Raw genomic sequence first — 19716 nt, 5'->3', positions numbered from 1 at the left:
TTTGAGGAAGGGCGAAAAGGCAATTTCGGCTGGTTTGTAGCTTGCATGGAAGAGAATATTGTATAATATGGCTGGAAAGGAAGGGTGGAACTAGGTTATAAAGGGCATTACATGCCAAACCAAAGGGTTTATATTTGATCCTAGAGCTACAAAGGAATCTATCACTGGATTGTATTGAATAGGGCAATGACATGGCCAGACTTTTGCTTTAGGCATATCACAGTTGTATTGGATTATAGATGAAAAAAATGAATCGGGGAGACTAATTAGGAGGCTATTTCAGTAGTGCAGGTGAGAGGTGATGAAGGCCTGAAATAGAGTAGTGATTATGTGACTAGAGAGAAGGAGATAGATGTAAGAGATCTCGTGGAAGTAGAATTAATAAGCATTGGTACATGAAAGTATATGTGGGATGAGGGAAGGCAAACCTGGATGATTGGAAGGATGGTGGTACCTTTGACAAAAGTAGGGAATTTTGGGAGAAGAGTGAGTTTGAAGGAAAGATAATTCTATTTGTAGCATTTTGAGTTTGAGATGCTTACCTAAAATCCAGTTTGAAATATCCAGTCGATGGTCATGTGGGACTAAAGATGTATTGGGAGACAAGTGTTACAAATGAGATCTGGAAGATATCTTTGTAGAAATAAGTGAACTCATCAGATATGATGAGAGAGAGGAGAGAAGAGAATGTGAAAGGGCACTCGACTGAAGCCTGTAGAACTCATTCATTTAAGGAGTGGGATATGGATGGTGGTCCATCAAAGGAAACTCTAAAGGAGTGGTCAGACAGAAGGGGAACCAAGAGAGGGCAGTGTCACAAGAACTCAGGGAGAATATATTATCCAGGAGAAAGGATAATTAACAGTGTCAACTGCAGAGAGGTTAATAAGGATGAGGATTGTGAAAAGACAGTTGGGATTTAGCAATGGGAGAGAGCAGTTTCAGTTGAGTAGTGAGGTTGGAAGCCAGATTGCAAACAGTTGAAAAGTGAATGAGTCAAGGAAGTTGACACACTCAGTGCAATAGCATTTTCTTAGAATTTGGCTGTTAAAGAAAGGGGAGATCTAGAATGATAACTGTGGGGAGGGGTGATAGAGTCAAGTAAGGATTTTTCAAGGATTGGGGAGACTGTTTCTTCAACTTTTCACATAATACCTACATGACATGGAAAACAGAATCTCCTGGAATTTAAATATGTGCATTTATGAAGACCAGTATTAAACTGTATTACTTTAGAATGTCTATTGTTAGCTCCCTGTCTGTCCCTTTTCTCCCTTCAGTAAGGCATCACAATTCCTAAAGCTGGCTGTTAGCCCTTGTAGCTTTGACTGGTAAAAACCTCTCCTAATTGGTATTAATGTAGTGGAAAGAACAGAACCTTTGGAGATAGGAAACTGGGACTTAAGCTCGGCTATTTTCTGGTTTGGTGAGCATGAGCAAGTCCCTCTCTAGTCTCAGCCTTCTCATCTCTAAAATAAGCAGGATGTTATTTTCACTAGCCTACCTCCAAGGATGTTGTGAGGACTGAGTGACTAAAAATACCTTGGAATCATAAAGTGCTATTAATGTAAATTATTGCTATTATTAGGACCAGCTGCATTACTTGGACAAATCACTTTGATTCTTGGTGCCTCATTTTTCCATTTTCAAGATAGATATTGTAATACCTTAGTCTAGGAATTAAGTGGGCTAGGTGATCTTCAAAGTCCCTTCTAGCTGCAAAATCTATGATTTATTTATCTCATAAAGATGTCTATGATATATTTATCTCATAGAGAGGTCATGAACACATATGAGGTAATAATTCTTTCCTCAAGTATATATACTCAGCTCTTAAAGGAAGGCCCTGTGGAAATACAAAGTATAAAGAGCTGTTGCAAATTTTAGAATCTCATTGCTCTTCTGTTTGGCAGGTTTTTTCCATGTAAAATTGAACATGTAATCTCATGGTTTGTTTATTTTCTCTCCCTCAGGATATCTTAAATACTGTTATAAGGCATTGTCCTTCCCGTTTTTTCTTCTTGGCTTTACCTGGCTTTACAATGCTGATAGGAGACTTCATCACTGCTGCATCCAGAGTTCTCAGTACAGACATGTTGGCGGTGAGTATGACAATGCTCAACATCCAAGTTCCCAAGAGAGTGTACAATCGCTAACAAGGTTCAGATTTCTCCACTCTTAACAGGTGTTGACTCATTAGTGCAATGTGAAACTGGGCTCTCAGGGTAGATACCATGGCAGCTGATGTGTGAAATTGTAGGATAAGGTGACATACTAGTATTGCAAAGGTGTTTCATCAAAAGGCCAAAGTGTGAGAAATCATATCCTCACTAGTATTTCAGCACATTTACACACTAAAAAGCAAGTCTTGGGTTTCACAATCTCATTAGCTTTTTATAATAAATGAAAATGGACCTTGATGCTTGTAATAAGCCCAGATTTCTAAAGATAATGCCATTAAGAATTCTTTTTTATTAAATAGAAATTAAGGGAGATATAAATATAATTTTGGTTACTTTAAAATGAGAAAATAATGGTTTTTAAAACGGAGGGATTTTTAAAAAATTCACTCATTCGTTAGCAATTTGTTAAGGGCTTAATATTGTCAAATCACTGTATAAAGGGAATTATAAACATAATTAAGACATGATCCCTGCCCTCCTTCATATGTATTTGTTTCAACTTCTTTATAATGTCTTAGAGTACTAAATCATTAATGCTGATGATTATAAGCTAAACTATTGTTCTTAAATAAAAATTATATGTTACTTATTAAAACAGGTGGTCCTAAATTTGCACTGTATTATAAAGTTTATATGTAACATTTGCTTTTGATCTTTACATTTAGCCAGAATATTGTGAGGTAACTTGGAAAAATCAGTCACTCAACAAGCATTTATTAAGTATTTCCTATGTTCCAGGCACTGTGTTAGGTGATGAGGAGACAAATAATGAATGTATGTTCTTAAGGAGCATACAAGTACATGATCACCACTTTTGCCTATAGTCTCATAACAGAATGATGTTTTTATGTTTAAACTTATGTCTTGCTCTTTACCCTTTTCATGTTACCTATTCATACCCACCTAAAATGTATTTCTTTCTGTATGATTTTCCCCACGAATGGCGAACTCGATTATTAATTGAGGGCTTCTGTTACTATTAACAGGAAAAAGCTAAGCATTTACCCTGTTACACAAAACTAGACCCCTGAATCATTTACAAAAGTGTTTATTGAAACATTACTACCTAACAGCTTGAATTTACTTTCACACTTAGTTACTTAAAAAAAAAGATAAAAAAAGGATAAGCATGAGGTGGGGAATGATTTAATTATGAGGTCACAGCTGCAGAATAAGAGAGAAGGATGCCAGCTGCTAAATTGGTATTCCTAAAATACAAATCTAGCCCTGTCATCTCCCTAATCAAAAATCTTCAGTGGCACCCAATTACCTCTAGAATAAAGTACAGTCTCCTTAGTGTGGCATCTAAAGCTCTTGATAACCTGGCTTCCACCTATTTTTCATACTTCTTTCATTTTACTCCCCTTCATGCTGTCTTTGTTTAGGGCAAACTAGCCTGGTAGTTCTTCTACATGAAATTGTATCTCTTGCCTCCATGTTCTGTGCATTGAATGCTTCACCATTTCTTCCCCAGTTAGTCAGTTGACAAAAATGATTATGCGCTTACTGTGAGGTAGCTAATTACTGGAGATATAAGCACCAAAAAATCAAAACAATCTCTACTCACAAGGAGTTTACATTCTAATCCCTAATTTTCTTCCGAGTACAACCTGTGTGATGCCAGCATAAGTCCTTTCCTGATCCTTCTAGTTACTAACACTTTCTTCCCCTGGAAATGACTTTGTTATTTTGTTCTTAGTTTTTGTTGTTCAGTCGTTTTAGTCCTGTTGGACTCTTCATGATCCCTTTTTGTTTTGTTTTGTTTTTTTTTGGCAAAGATACTGAAGTAGTTTGCCATTTCCTCCTCCAGCTCATTTTGCACATGAAAACACTGAGACAAACAGGGTTAAGTGACTTGCCCAGGGTCACACAGTTAGTGTCTGAGACAGAATTTGAACTCAGGTCTTCCTGGCTTCTGTTTCTGACCTGTTACTGTATTCACTGTACCACCTAGGCCCCCATTTATTTAGCTATGTACAAGTTGAATCCTCCCAGGAGAATATAACCCTGTAAGGGCAGAGTGCTTTGTTTTTCTCATTATATTTCTCTTTGTGCCTAGTGTGGTGCTTTACACATGCTTAATAATTTCTAATAAGTTGAGGGTGGAAAGAGAAAAATGATTAATTCTAGATTATGACACTCCTGTTTAGGATAGGGAATATATTAACTTGAAGGTCACCTGATTGAATTTCCCTTTGAAAAGAAAAAGGATTACAGAATGAATTAGAAAGCACAAAATAATAATATGTTGACTAAAGGAAATACACCCAAGACTGAATCATGTATGCATATTCAAAATAAGAAGGTGGACTAAAATTTACTATGTTAAAGCATTGGAGAGAATCTAGGTAATTAAGAATTATAATCATGATGCTGGACCAAACTAAATTCATAATATAGTAGATTAATAGATATAAATATTGTCATTATATTATTTTTAAAAGTACCTTTGTTAATTAAAAAATAATATTAACTATGTATGCCCCAATATTATTACTATATTTTCAAAGCAAAAAGTAACTGAATTGCAAAAAAGAATTACAATGGAAGACTGTAGAGGGGACTATATCATTCTCATACACACACACACACACACACACACACACACACACTCACAGTCACACTCACACACTCACACACTCCTGTGAGATCAGTCAAGGTTTCATAGAGAAAGTGAATTTGTTTTGAATGTTAAGGCCTCCTCTAAAAACGGAGGAAAGGAAGGAAGGCAAGGAAGAATAATTATGGAGCTAGTGCAGTAATCCTGGCAAGAGAAAGTCAGATCTTGTACTGTAAGGACATCGACCCAAAAGATATTGTGGAGGTAGAAATGATGAAACTTTGCAATTGATTGGATATAGAAAGGTGTGGAAGAATGAAAAATATTTTCCCCAGTGTCTCATATTGATATGAAACTGCCCTGTGTTCTAAAAGGCCATGCCAACGAAGTAATCCCAGTGCCATAACTCAAGTAGGAGAGGCTTCAAGTACAGGACTGGTGACAGAATATCTGCCTGCACAATGACCAGCGTAGCTTGGTTTGGAAAGGCCAATCTTCAGTTTGACCACAGGGTGATATATGTTTTTGGTTACAACAGCCCTTGAAGAATTTCTACTAAGCTGTCCTCATTTGGAAGCTGCATTAGTAGGGGGAGTACCGATACTGACAAAATCACACAATACCACTTACTGCCCTAGAAAACAATATGCAAACCCAACAGCTTATTATTTCATTTGAAAACTAATTATGTATTTTTTCTTATAAGCAAAAGATGAGCCTAATTTTGTTTTCTGTTTCCCTCCTTTAAATTAATTACTCTTCATTTTTTTGATGTTCCCTCTCTGTTGATAACATTTCTGTATTCTCTTCTATGGTTCCTATCTGTATTGTAAAACTTAGGCATACACCCTAATGTTTCCCAGTGCCATTAACTGAGTGACAGTCTCAATATGATGAAATGTATTTATTGTTATCTTTTCTCTCTCAAAGTAGTCCTATATAAATGTATTTGATAACCCATTAGTGCATCAGCTCTTCTTTCAGACAGACTCATGTTGTGGAAAAAATGAGTCTTGATGATATTTTCTCCATCCATCCCTCCCCCATTCACGTACTAGCTCCCAATGGAAGTTATTTGAGGTTTTTTTCCTAGTTACTCATGGTGTGCAAATAGTATATTTTCAGAATGCTATATTGACTGTCATCTGGTTAAGGGTTTATCCCCATGACGTGCTCTCCAGGCAAGTGTATCACACTTTCATATTCAGCTCTGGCTACAAGTCAGATGACTTCCTTTTCTGAAGATGTATCTTTTTCCTTGTGTACTGTAGCTCACTCTTAATGGTATAATATACTCTGCATCTGTCATTTTTTGTTTGTTGCTCTTTTTAAAAAAAATGACTGCTGGCCTGAATTTTTAATAGCTTATGGCAACTTATAGTACATTAAAATTCTTTAATATAAATAATTTTTGCTGATTCTATATAATAATCAAAGCCAAAATATTTCAAGCAATAGTATTTTCCCAAGTACAGATCATACTACTAAAATTAGAGCATTTTTAAAAAATGCACACAGAGTCAAAAATGCCATTTGTTATAGGCCTTACTCAAACTTATACAGGACAACTTGATTGCCAAAATATGAAAGTAGACTCAGACTACTTAGCTTTTAAGGTACCTATTATATCAGTTTAAATCTGGTCTAACTCCAGTAAAGCCAGTTTGTAGTCATATACCTACTGAAACAGAAAGATTTTATTTTCTTTTGTGCTTTGTATTTCTTTCAAATCAAGACTACTACTAATAAAAAAAATTCAACTTTTTTCCAATGATGTTTGAAAACATTCTTTGAATCATTCTCTTGGTGGTATTTTTTTTCCATTTACTTCTCTAATATGAGTTTGGTAAACATCTCTTAACATCAGAATTTCAATCTGTAAAGAAAAGCAGAGAAGAGGATTGCATATGAAACAGTAAATTTTTGTTGCATAGATTTTTCTACTACTTACAGCTTGTTGTATATAAATTTTTTTCATATTTTATTATTTAATATTTTTAGTTTTCAACATTGATTTTGAGTTACAAATTTTCTCCCCATTTCTACCCTCCCCCCACTCCAAGATGGCATATATTCTGATTGCCCCATTCCCTAGTCAGCTCTCCCTTCTGTCACCACCCCCCCCCCCCAATCCCTTTTCCCCTTACTTTCTTGTAGGGCAAGATAGACTTCTATACCCCATTTCCTGTATATCTTATTTTCCAGTTGCATGCAAAAACAACTTTTTTTTTTTGAGCATCTGCTTTTAGAACTTTGAGTTCCAAATTCTCTCCCCTCTTCCCTCCCTACCCTAGGAAGGCAAGCAATTCAACATAGGTCACACATGTATCAATATGCAAAACACTTCCACAATAATCATGTTGTGAAAGACTATATTTGCCTCCATCCTATCCTGTCCCCCTTTATTCAGTTTTCTCCCTTGACCTTGTCCCTTCTCAAAAGTGTTTGCTTTTCATTACCTCCTCCCCCTCCTTCTATCATCCCCCCTTTTTTAATCTCCTTCCCCCTATTTTCCTGTGAGGTAAGACACCCAATTGAGTGTGTATGTTGTTCTCTCCTCAGGTCAAATCTGATGAGAGCAAGATTCACTCATTCCCCCTCACCTTCCAGCTCAGTGCAATAGATCCTTCCTAGCGACTATCCAGGCTGTCCTGGGCTGCAGACCTGCTTCCCTCTGCTATTTAGTGGCTTCTGCAGCTCTAGAATTTGTTCAGAGCCATTTTTTACAGGTGTTTGGAGGGATTTGGGAGAGAGCTTAAGTGAGTCCCTGCTTTCCAGCCACCATCTTGACTCTGCCCTTATTGTATTTTAAATTTAAGATGATAGATAAATTTAAGATAGATAGATAGATATTGCCTGCTTTCCTGTGTTCCTTTCTCAGTTTTCTTCTACTCTCATGTATTTATGTTGTAATGATTCATGCTTTTTTCTTTTTTTCTTTTTTAGTTTATTGTTGCTATCCTCTTTACCCCCACTCCAGCCTTTCTCTTTTCATAAAATACATAGTCATGCAAAACCAATCTATATGCCATCCCTCTCCATAGACTGTCTACTTTCCTTTTCCTCCTACTTTCACTCTCACACTTCCCACCCTACTTTCCCCAGCCCCACTTCCTAACTTTACTTCTGAAGATAGTAATCAAATCAGCATTACCATTCTTCTAAGAACGTGTCAATTTTCTTTCCCATTAATAGTCATCATTCAATCTTTCTCATCCAAAACACTGCTCCCTGGTCACTACTCCCCTTGAGTACTGTCTTTCTTTAGTAGAAAGTAAGTTCTTCGAGGCAGCTAGGTGGCACCGTGAGTAGAGCACCAGCCCTGGAGTCAGGAGGACCTGGCCTCTGACACATGACACACTTACTAGCTGTGTGACCTTGGGCAAGTCACTTAACCCCAATTGCCCTGCCTTCCCCCTGCAAAAAAAAAGAAAGTAAGCTCTTTGAAGGCAGGGAATGTCTTCTTTGCTTGCCTTAGTATCCTCAGTGTGCTTAGTTAATACTGTAGATAGTAAGTATTTAATAAACATTTTTATTCATTCAATCTGGAATTGTGATTGGTCATTGTGTTAATACTAGCTAGAGCTTACTTCTTTCACAGTTGTTTTTCTTAACATTATTGTAATCAAAATAGTTCTGATTTTTCTTACTTCAGTTTTGCATCAGTACATACAAATCTTCTCAGGTTTCTCTGTATATGTTTCATTCATTATACCTTATAATGCAGCTATTCTTTATTACATTATGTACCATTTGTTTTTCAGCAGTTCCCAAATGGTGAGCACCCACTTTGTTTCCATTTTTTTGTGTTTCTTTTCTGTGTGTTGTTTTTTTTAAACTATACTGCAAAGTGGTCTTTTGTTGCTTTCCTTCCTTCTTTGATTTCTTTGGAGTATCAAAGTAGGATAGAAAGATATGCAGAGCTTAGTTACTTTGGGAGTATTATTCCAAATTGCTTTCTAGAATTGTTGAATTGTTACACAGCTCTACCAATGTTGCCTTAATGTGCAGTTTCTTCAACAACTGCCTTTTTTCCATCTCTACCAATCTAGTGTATGAGATAGGATTTGAGAATTGTCTTAATTTGCATGTATCTTATTAATGATTTGAAGCATTTTTGTATGACTGTTGATATTTTGCTTCCCTTTCTTCTTTTGAGAAGTGCCTATTCATATCTTTTCATTCTTTCTTCTTATATATTTGTGTCAGTTCCCTAAGCATCTTGGATATCAGACCTTTAACATAGAATATTTCTGCCAAGATTTTTTTTCGCATTTAAATTCCCTTTTAATTCTAACTATTAATTTTATGTAAAAACTTTTCAAGTCTGTGTAATTGAAATTACGTATTTAATATCCTGTGCTCTTCTCAATAGCTTGTTTAGTCAAGAACTCCTCCTCTGTCCACCCAAAAGGTATCTCCTTCCTGCTCCTCAAATTTGTTTATGATAATGACCTTTTATATCTAAATTATATATAGTTTGGAACTTTTTGTGATATATCATGTAAAATGTTGATCTATATCTGTTTTATATATGTTGATCTATGTCTATTTTGTTGAATAGTGAATCCATATTGTGTTTGATGGCTTTTATGTCATTTTTAATCTATCCAACTGATCAACTTTTATATTTTTATATTCTATTTTTATGTGTATATTTATATTTTAACCAATATCAAATTTTTTTGATTTTTATAACTTTGTAGTATAATTTGAGTTCTTATACTGTTACACCCATTCCTTTCCAATTTTTTCATTATTTTCCTTAATATTCTTGACTGATTACTCCTCCAGACATATTTTGTTATTATTTTTTCTAGATATATAAAATAAGTAGTTTGGTAGTAGTAATTTGGCAAGGCACTGAATTCACAAATTTAGGTAGTATTGTCATTTTTATTATATTGTCATAATCCAATCATGAAGAGTTAATGTCCAATTATTTAACTCTTTTCTCAAAAGATTGTTCTGTAGTTTTATTCATATAATTCTCCTCTGTGTCTTTGTAGCTGGGCTCCTAAGCATTTTATATGTTCTGTAGTTATTTTGAGTGGAATTTTTTTTTCCTCATCCTATTAGGTTCTGTTCATGATATCACAAAGCGTAATGATTTTTTTCAATTTATTTTATAGGATGGAACTTTTATTAACTTATTTCAATTAATTTTTTAGTTGACATGCTATGATTCTCTGAATAAACTATCATATCCTTATCTATATCACAAGTGTGCCACCACTTTTCCATCCTCCCATTTTCTAACCTCAGTGTTATTTGATTCCTCATCTTTGTCACCCACATATCAAATCATTTGCCAAATCTTGACTTTTTTATATCCATACTACTTCTCACATCTAGCACCTTCTCTCTGCTCACACACAACCACTAACATATGTCAGACCCCTGTCACTTCTTACCTGAATTACTACAACATCCTCCCTATGGGTCTCCCTATGTTAAGCATGTTGCCATTTCACATAGCTGCCAAAATGATTTTCCTAAAATACGGTTCTGACTGTGTTACTTCTCTATTCAATTAACTTCGTTGTCTCCCTTTTGCCTCTAGAATTAAACTAAACTACACTGGCTTTTAATGGCTTTCACAACATGATCTCAACCTATTGTTATTTGTCCGTTTTATAAGAGGACCAATGACATTATAGGTGAGGTCTTGACTTGTGCATGAATTGGTGAGGCAGAGTTGTGCCTTCACACAACTTCCAGAGTCTTCAGAGACTCTTCTAGAGTCATCATAATTCAGTGACAGGACAAAAGTCATTGACTGTTGATGGCCCAGGAGGCAATGGATGGCCTTGTGTCTTTGATGTCTGACCAAGCCTAATTATTCCACAGCTCCTGTTTCAGCTGCCTTCATGGCTGTTGGAACAAATTGTTCTCATCAGCCTATTTCCCAGGGGAAAGTCTTCATATGCTGCAGATAGACATCTCCCCCAACTCACTGGTGGGTTTTAGGTTACCATTTTGGTTACCCTCAACCTGGTTTAGCTTGTTGACTGAGATGGTTTTACTGGGGTGTGGTCACTGTGCATGCTACAGCTTCTTGGAGCCATAGGTGAGAGGTAGATTAAGGTGGAACCAGTAGTAGACGAGCAGCCCTGAAAAGGGCTCGGCAACTCTCACACCGTAGATGTTAGTGCTTCTTAAACACCGATACACCACTCTCAACCTATATTTCTAACTTCATTATACATTACTTCCTTTAACATACTTTACAATCCAGCTAAATGTAGTCTTTTCTATTCCTCACATGCCTCTATTTTCCTTGCACGTACTGTTTGCTTAATAATGTTTATCAATTGGTCGGTTGGTAGATTCCCACTCATTAGAAGTCTTTAAGCAAATGCTGAATGATTATTCAGGAATATTGTAGCAAAAAAAAAAATTTAAGTGTCTGTTGGACTGGACTAGATGGCCATTGTGTACCATTAGTGGAGCAACAAATTGGTAGCCAGTCCTAAAGCTGATTAAAAAAAATATATTTTGTGAAGAGATAACAAATCAGTGATCTTATAGAGATGAATTAGAATGAGTGCTGGGTTGAATTATATTGGCAGAATCTGTGGAGTAAATAAGCCCTAAATTTTTAAAATATTTTGTTTATTAGTTGTTCAAATAACAACTGCTTTAAAAAATAAATCTGTTTCACTTACTACCCGCCTTCTAGCCCTGACTGGACAAATTATAAAATAAAAAGACAAAAAACAAACAAATCTCAAATCCCTTAATATTTGTTTACATGGTCTAGGAAAACAAATTTCTCACGTTAGACATGTCTAAAAATGCATGGCTCTTTTGGATTTTAAATTCATCCTCTCTGTCAGGAGGTAAGTGGTGTGTTTCATCATTATTCTTTTGAATCAATTACATTGATCAGAGTTGTAATGTTTTTCAAAGTTGTTTTTCCTCTATGTTGTACTTATGGTTGTATTAAATGTTCTCTAGTTCTCACTTTGCTTTTCATCAGTTCATGAAGGTCTTTACAGTTTGCTTTAAAATTTTCAATTTCATCTTTTCTTAAGGAACAATAACATTCCATTATATATTCAGACACCACAATTTGTTTATTCTCCAATAGGGCAAGCTGTTAGTTTCCAGTTTTTGGCTGCCATGGAAAGAACTTATATAAATATTGTTGTGCCTGTCTTTGGTCTCTTTGGGAGTATAAGCATGCTAGTAGTTTTGCTAGGTTCAAGAGTATGCCCAGTTTAACTTTCTGAACATAGTTCCAAATTGCTTTCCAGAATTGCTAGCCCAATTCACAACTCTACTCGTAGTGCATTAGCATACCTTTTATTTACGCCATAGTCCTTCCAGTAATTGTCGTTTTCCTATTTTTGTCATCTTTGCTGGTCTGATAGTTGTAAGGTAGAACTTTAAAGTTGTTTTAATTTTTATTTATTTAGTTATTAGTCACTTACAGCATTTTTAGTATGATTGTTCATGTGATTTTTATATGATTTCTTTTTTGTTGTTGTTGAAAAATACCCGTTCTTATTATATGACCATTTTTCTTTTGGGGAATGGTTCTTATTCTTAAAGATTTCCCTCCATCACTCTCATATATATGTATATATATATCTTCAAAATGAGACCTTTATAAAAGTTAATTGTTGCAAATATTTTTTCTTAATTACCTATTTCCCATCTGATTTTCATTGTTAGATTTTTTCAAAACCTTAATTTCATGAAATCAAAACTGTATTTTACCTTTCATGACCCACTCAATCATTTTTTAAAATTTATTTATTTATTTATTTGACATATTTAGTTTTCAGCATTGATTTTCACAAGAGTTTGAATTACAAATTTTCTCCCCATTTCTACCCTCCCCCCCACTCCAAGATGGCGTATATTCTGGTGGCCCTGTTCCCCAGTCAGCCCTCCCTTCTGTCACCCTACGCCCCATCCCCTTTTCCTTTCCTTTCTTGTACGGCAAGCTAAATTTCTACTCCCCATTGCCTGTGTATCTTATTTTCTAGTTGCATGCAAAAACTTTTTTTTTTGTTTTTGAACATCTGTTTTTAAAAACTTTGAGTTCCAAATTCTTCCCCCTCCTCCTTTCCCACCCACCCTCCCCAAGAAGTCAAGCAATTCAACATAGGCCACATGTGTATCATTATGTATAACCCTTCCACAATACTCATGTTGTGAAAGACTAACTATATTTTGCTCCTTCCCAACTCATCCCCCTTTATTGAATTTTCTCCCTTGACCCTGTCCCCTTTCCAAAGTGTTTGTATGTGATTACCTCCACCCCCATCTGGCCTCTTCTCCATCATCCCCCCCTTATTTTTATCTTCTTCCCTCTTCTTTCCTGTGGGGTAAGATACCCTATTGGGTATGTATGGTATTCCCTCCTCAGGCCAAATATGATGAGAGCAAGATTCACTCATTCCCCCCTCACCTACCCTCTCCCCTCCTCCCACAGAACTGCTTCCTCTTGCCACCTTTATGCGAGATAATCCACCCCATTCTATCTCTCCCTATCTCCCTCTCTCAATATGTTCCTCTCTCATCCCTTAATTTGATTTTATTTCTTTTAGATATCTTCCCTTCATCTTCAACTCACCCTGTGTTCGCGCTCTCTCTCTCTCTCTCTCTCTCTCTCTCTCTCTCTCTCTATATATATATATATATATATATATACACATATATATATACACACACACATAGATATATACATACATACACATTCACTTATATATATACATAAACATATACATATATGCATATTCCCTTCATCTACCCTAATACTGAGGTCTCATAAATCATACATGTCATCTTTCCATGTAGGAATGTAAACAAAACAGTTCAACTTTAGTTGAACTTTAGTAAGTCCCTTGCAATTTCTTTTTCTTGTTCTTTTTCTTGATTACCTTTTGATGCTTCTCTTGATTCTTGTGTTTGAAAGTCAAATTTTCCATTCAGTTCTGGTCTTTTCACTGAGAAATCTTGAAAGTCCTCTATTTTATTGAAAGTCCATATTTTGCCTTGGAGCATGATACTCAGTTTTGCTGGGTAGGTGATTCTTGGTTTTAATCCTAGCTCCATTCACCTCTGGAATATCATATTCCAAGCCCTTCAGTCCCTTAATGCAGAAGCTGCCAGATCCTGTGTTATCCTGATTGTTTTTCCACAATATTCAAATTGTTTCTTTCTGGCTGCTTGCAGTATTTTCTCCTTGACCTGGGAGCTCTGGAATTTGGTGACAGTGTTCCTAGGAGTTTTCTTTTTGTGATCTATTTGAGGAGGCTATCTGTGTATTCTTTCAATTTCTATTTTACCCTGTGGCTCTAGAATATCAGGGCAATTCTCCTTGATAATTTCTTGAAAGATGATATCTAGGCTCTTTTTTGATCATGGCTTAGAGGTAGTCCAATGATTTTTAAATTATCTCTCCTGGATCTATTTTCTAGGTCAGTGGTTTTTCCAATGAGATATTTGACATTGTCTTCCATTTTTTCATTCTTTTGGCTCTGTTTTACAATATCTTGATTTGTCATAAAGTCACTAGCTTCCACTTGCTCAAATCTCATTTTTAAGGTAGTATTTTCTTCAGTGGTCTTTTGGACCTCCTTTTCCATTTGGCTAATTCTGCCTTTCAAGGCATTGTTCTCCTCATTGGCTTTTTGGAGCTCTTTTGCCATTTGAGTTAGTCTATTTTTTAAAGTGTTGTTTTCTTCAATATTTTTTTCAGTATTTTTTTGGGTCTCCTTTAACAAGTCATTGACTTGTTTTTCATGGTTTTCTTGCATCCTTCTCATTTCTCTTCCCAATTTTTCCTCTACTTCTCTAACTTGCTTTTCCAACTCCTTTTTGAGCTCTTCCATGGCCTGAGACTAGTTCATGTTTTTCTTTGAGGTTTCTGTTGTAGGCTCTTTGACTTTGTTAACTTCTTCTGTATGTATGTTTTGGTCTACTTTGTCACCAAAGAAAGAATCCAAAGTCTGAGACTGAATCTGGCTGTGTTTTCGCTGCCTGGCCATATTCCCAACCAACTAACTTGACCCTTGAGTTTTTCAGCGGGGTATGACTGCTTGTAGACTAGAGAGTTCTATGTTCCACGTTTTGGGGGGGAGGTGCCAGCTCTGCCACACCAGCACTGCTCCTTCCCCAAGAACCCCCAACATGGACTGGGCCTAGATCTTCAGCAGGCTGTGCACTCCTGCTCTGATCTGCCTCTTAATTCCTCCCACCAGGTGGGCCTGGGGCAGGAAGCAACAACAGCTGTAGGTGCCCCACCTCCGCTGCCCTTGGGGCTGGAAGCCTAACCGCGAACTCCTTCCACTCCCACAGCTTTTCCCACTAACCTTCTCTGTTGTCTTTGGTGTTTGTGGGTTGAGAAGTCTGGTTCCAAAGTCTGAGACTGAATCTGGGTGTGTTTTCGCTGCCTGGCCATATTCCCAGCCAACTTACTTGACCCTTGAGTTTTTCAGTGGGATATGACTGCTTGTAGAGCAAAGAGTACTTTGTTCCAAGCTTGAGGAGATGCGCCGTTGATTTCAGAGCTATTTCTATATAGCCAGCTTTGCCACACTAGCACTCCTCCTTCCTCAAGAACCACCAACCTGGACCTGACGCAAATCTTCAGCAGGCTCTGCACTCCTGCTCTGATCTGCCACTTAATTCCTCCCACCACATGGGCCTGGGGCCAGAAGTAACTGCAGCTGTAGTTCTGTAGCTGCACCTCCCCCGCTGCCCCTGGGGCGGTGGCTGAACCACAAACTCTGTCCCCCTCAGCTTTTCCCACTAACTTTCTCTGTTGTCTTTGGTGTTTGTGGGTTGAGAAGTCTGGTAACTGCCACAGCTCACTGATTCAGGGTGCTACGGCCTGTCCTGCCTGGCTTCTGGTCTGGTTGGTCCTGCTGCCTCCCACGCTGAGCTCTGCTCCCCTCCACTCCATGCGTGATAGACCTCATCCAGCGACCATCCAGGCTGTCCTGGGCTGGATCCCTGCTTCCCTCCGCTATTTTGTGGGTTCTGCAGTTCTAGAATTTGTTCAGAGCCATTTTTTATAGGGTTTTGGAGGGACGTGGTGGGGAGCTCATGCAAGTCCCTGCTTTCCAGCCGCCATCTTGGCTCCACCCCCAATGTCCAAAATAGTTTCTTTTTAAAAATAAATTTTATTGATATATTTTTTACATGACCAAAATGTCCAGTATTCTGCCAGCCTCTCTCCCAGAGAGTCATTTAAACATATATGAAATAACATAAAACACCTAAAGATAGAGATGAATCAGCCAAGCTGATCAACACATTAAAAAAACCTTAAAATGTAAACAATGTACCATGCCAGCAGACACTTTGCTTTGCAAAGCAAAGTGGTTCTTGCCTCTCATTCTCGAAGTGGACCAAAATGACATCACTATGGTAGAGTCTCGTTTCAGTGTATCACATTATGGCTGATCAGGCCAACATGAGTTCGAAATGCTCTAACACAAGTTGGGCACAAATAGTCCATGCAAACATTTGGGGTAGATTCTCTGAATTTGCACATCCTGTATTTTCTTTGAGATGTTTCAATTCTGCTTTGCTCAAAGAGCACCCAACCTTCTCTGCTTTGGGCATGCCATGCTGGATCAGTCCTGTGTCAGTATCTCCCATGTCACACAATCAATTCCAAAGTTATTAAGAGAGACCTTGAGAGTGTCCTTTTATTGCTTCTTCTGACCACCTTGTGAATGCCTTGCTGTGTGTGAGTTCTCCACAAAATGGTCTTTTTGGCATACATTTGGCATTCAAACACTTTAGTCACTTTATTTCCATAATTCCAAATTGCTTTCCAAAATAATGCACTGATTTATAGCTCCACAGGCAACGCTCTAGTGTGCCTATCTTCACTCAACCTTTCCATTGTTGACTGAAGGCTTCTTTTGTCATTGTTGTCAATTTGCCGTGTGAGAAGTGAAGGCTCAGATTTATTTTGATTTGCATCTCTTACTAGTAATTCAGAGCATTCTTTCATTTGGTGGTTAAGTTTGTAGTTTTTCCTTTAAGAATGCTTTCTTTATATCTTTTGACTACTCTTCTGTTGAGGAATCACTTTTGGTCTACATATGTCTCTGTGTATTTGTATATACATATATATGTATTTATATGTCTGGAAGTATGTATACACACACAGATATATGTTATTCCTATCTCTCAAATAGTAAATCCTCATCAGAGAAGTTTGATACAAATATTTCTTCCCTTTCAAACTTTTCTCTTTTTATCATAGGTCTTCCATATATGTTTTGTTAAGAATATATCTCACACTAGCAAAAGGTATATGACCTGATTCCCTTACAATTTTTAATGGTTTGATTTTTAATATTAAGTTTATGTATGTATTTAGAATATATAGTGGAATATGGCATAAGATGTTGATCCAATAACTATTCTGCCGGACTGCTTTCTCGTTTTCCTAGTAGTTTTTAATAACATAGGGATTTCTTTCCTAGGTAATTTGTTTTCCACTTAATTTTATGCTGGGCTATTGAATTCCACTGTTTCTGATTCTTCTTTTTCTTAATCTTTTTCATTGATCTACTTCTATTTTTTACTAATAGCAAATGGTTTTGATATCAGCATCTATATGAGGTATAGAAGGCCTGTTTCCCCCCTTAACTGTACCTCTGTTTATTATTTCCCTTTATTATTCTAGATACTTTGTTTTTCCTAATGAATTTTGCTATTATAGTATTGTCTCTTTTATTGTAGTGTACTAGTAGAACCTGGCTGTGATAACTGGTTATTCCTGCAGCTGTGTTTTTTGAGTTTTTTTTTTGTTAATTTGTTTTTAAATTTCTTATGAAGCACTTTGTACTTGATTCTATACAAGTATTTTGTATGATTGATAGATTGATTCTCAAATATTTTATGAATTTTGTTTTTTGGAATGACATTTTCCTTTCTTCCCTTGACTCTTGGATTTTGTTTCATTATCTAGAATTGCTGTTCATTTTGAGGGTTTATTTTCTAACCTTCAGCTTTGTTGAAGATATGACTCAATTAGTATCTTTATGTGAATCAATTATATGACTCAATTAGTATCTTTACTGATTCCCTAGGATTTTCTGAGTTAACTTATATCATCACCAAATAGATCTAGTTTTATCCTTTCTTTACACATCTTTCTACCTGTAATTTCTTTCTCTTATCTTATTGCTATTGCTAACATTTCCGGAGTTATATTAAGCAATAGCAAGGAAAGTAGTCATCCTTTCTTTACTCCTGTATTGGCTGGGAAAGCTCATAGTCAATCCCTATTACATTTGATATTTATTTTTGGTTTTAGATATATTTTTATTTTATACTTTTTAATATTTACTTTATACTTTTTACTATATTAAAAATGGCCCCTCTGTGCTTATACCTTGTAGAATTTCTAACATAAATGAGTTTTGTATTGTGTCAAAGGCTTTTTTCTGTATTTACTGAGATAATCATGTATTTGGGGATATTTTTTGTTTTTAATATGGCTAACTGTGTTAATTGTTTTCCTAATTTTGGAGCATTCTTGCATACCTCTTAGAAATCTAACTAGGTCATAATTCCTTCAGAGAATTGCTTTAGTCTGTTTACAATTTTTGAATTGATATTCATTAATGACATAGTCCTAAATTTCTCTAAATAGCAAAGTAGAAATTCTGAAAAAAATGTTTAATAAATCTGAAACTAGAGACTGCTAAATTAATAAATAAAATTAGGAGGAATTATTTGGGGGGAAAATTAATAAAATAGCCAGACAGTTAACCTCATTTTAAGAGATTTTAAAAAATCAAATTATATCTGAAATAAAAAAGAACTTATAAGAATTAAAGAAGTGAAATACATTATTGGAAATTATTTTTGGTGAGATGAATATTGCTCAAAAGTAATGTGAAATATACAAATTTAGAGATGTCTCCACTCCAAATGTTTATATGTATTTTTGGTGTCTGACTTGTGGTAGAGCCTTCTGAGTCTATATTGGTCTGATCATCCACAGCTGGATGCACTGCACCTTGACCCCAACATAGTGATGTCATTTTGGTCCTCTTCAAGCATGAAGGACAATTCATAGTCTTCATTTTAGGCACTTCTGTTATACAGTAATGATTTCTCTCTCTTTTTTCTTGAAGGAAACAGATTGTGCAATTCCATTTTATTTTGTGAACATATGCCATTTTAGTGCTTGGTCCTGGTCCTTGGTTTTACCCCTTGGTCCAGCAACTTTTTCACTTGTATTCAAACTTTGAAGAATAAGTTACTTTTATCATGACTGATCCTATGAGAATGTGACATAGAGTAACATATGAAATGCAAAATAAAATATTGTCCAAGGTGAAGAAAAAATCTGCTACCTCCCACAATATAGTCCCTATGTTCATGTTATTATTTTTGTCTTCTTCTTAGACCATAAAAATGGAATAAAATGATCCATGGACCATCTGTCCTTTTAACTTTATTCTATGAATCTTGAAAATATTAAGGTTTTAGGAAAATATTTCTTTTTTTAAATTTTATCATTTTATTTAATATTTTAGTTTTCAACACTGATTTCCGCGAGATTTTGAGTTACAAATATTCTCCCCATTTCTACCCTCCCCCCATTCCAAGATGGCATATATTCTGATTGCCTTGTTCCCCAGTTAGCCCTCCCTTCTGTCACATACCACCACCCCTCCCCGCCCCATTCCTTTTCCCCCTACTTCCTTGTAGGGCAGGATAGATAGGAAAATATTTCTTATCCTTTTATTAACATAGAAACAAGTCCTTTCCCCACATATTTTCTTTCCATTGTACAAATTGGAATTTATGACTTTATGAATTTCTAATCACAAGTTTATTTGATTACATTCAGATTTAATCATATTTTTTACTTTATAAGAATTCATCTTTTTGTTCTCTGAGAATTTTGGTTGAATATACATAGAGCTTACCAAACTAGATATAATTCCTTTTAAAAAATATCATACTGTGATTGAACCC

At 36.0% G+C, this 19716-nt stretch overlaps 1 protein-coding gene across 1 annotated transcript in view; it reads left to right on the top strand.

Moving 5' to 3' along the window:
- The window catches only part of RALGAPA2 (Ral GTPase activating protein catalytic subunit alpha 2), a 409611-nt gene that overhangs the window by 181206 nt on the left and 208689 nt on the right, over nt 1-19716 (top strand). The window contains exon 24 of the mRNA XM_036748146.1: nt 1974-2102. Within this exon, the coding sequence (XP_036604041.1) occupies nt 1974-2102 (129 nt within the window). The remainder of the gene's footprint in view (nt 1-1973; nt 2103-19716) is intronic.

Source organism: Trichosurus vulpecula, chromosome 3 (assembly GCF_011100635.1).
Source record: "Trichosurus vulpecula isolate mTriVul1 chromosome 3, mTriVul1.pri, whole genome shotgun sequence".
Classification (NCBI taxonomy): Eukaryota; Metazoa; Chordata; class Mammalia; order Diprotodontia; family Phalangeridae; genus Trichosurus; species Trichosurus vulpecula.
This window is presented reverse-complemented; position numbering and strand designations above follow the sequence as displayed.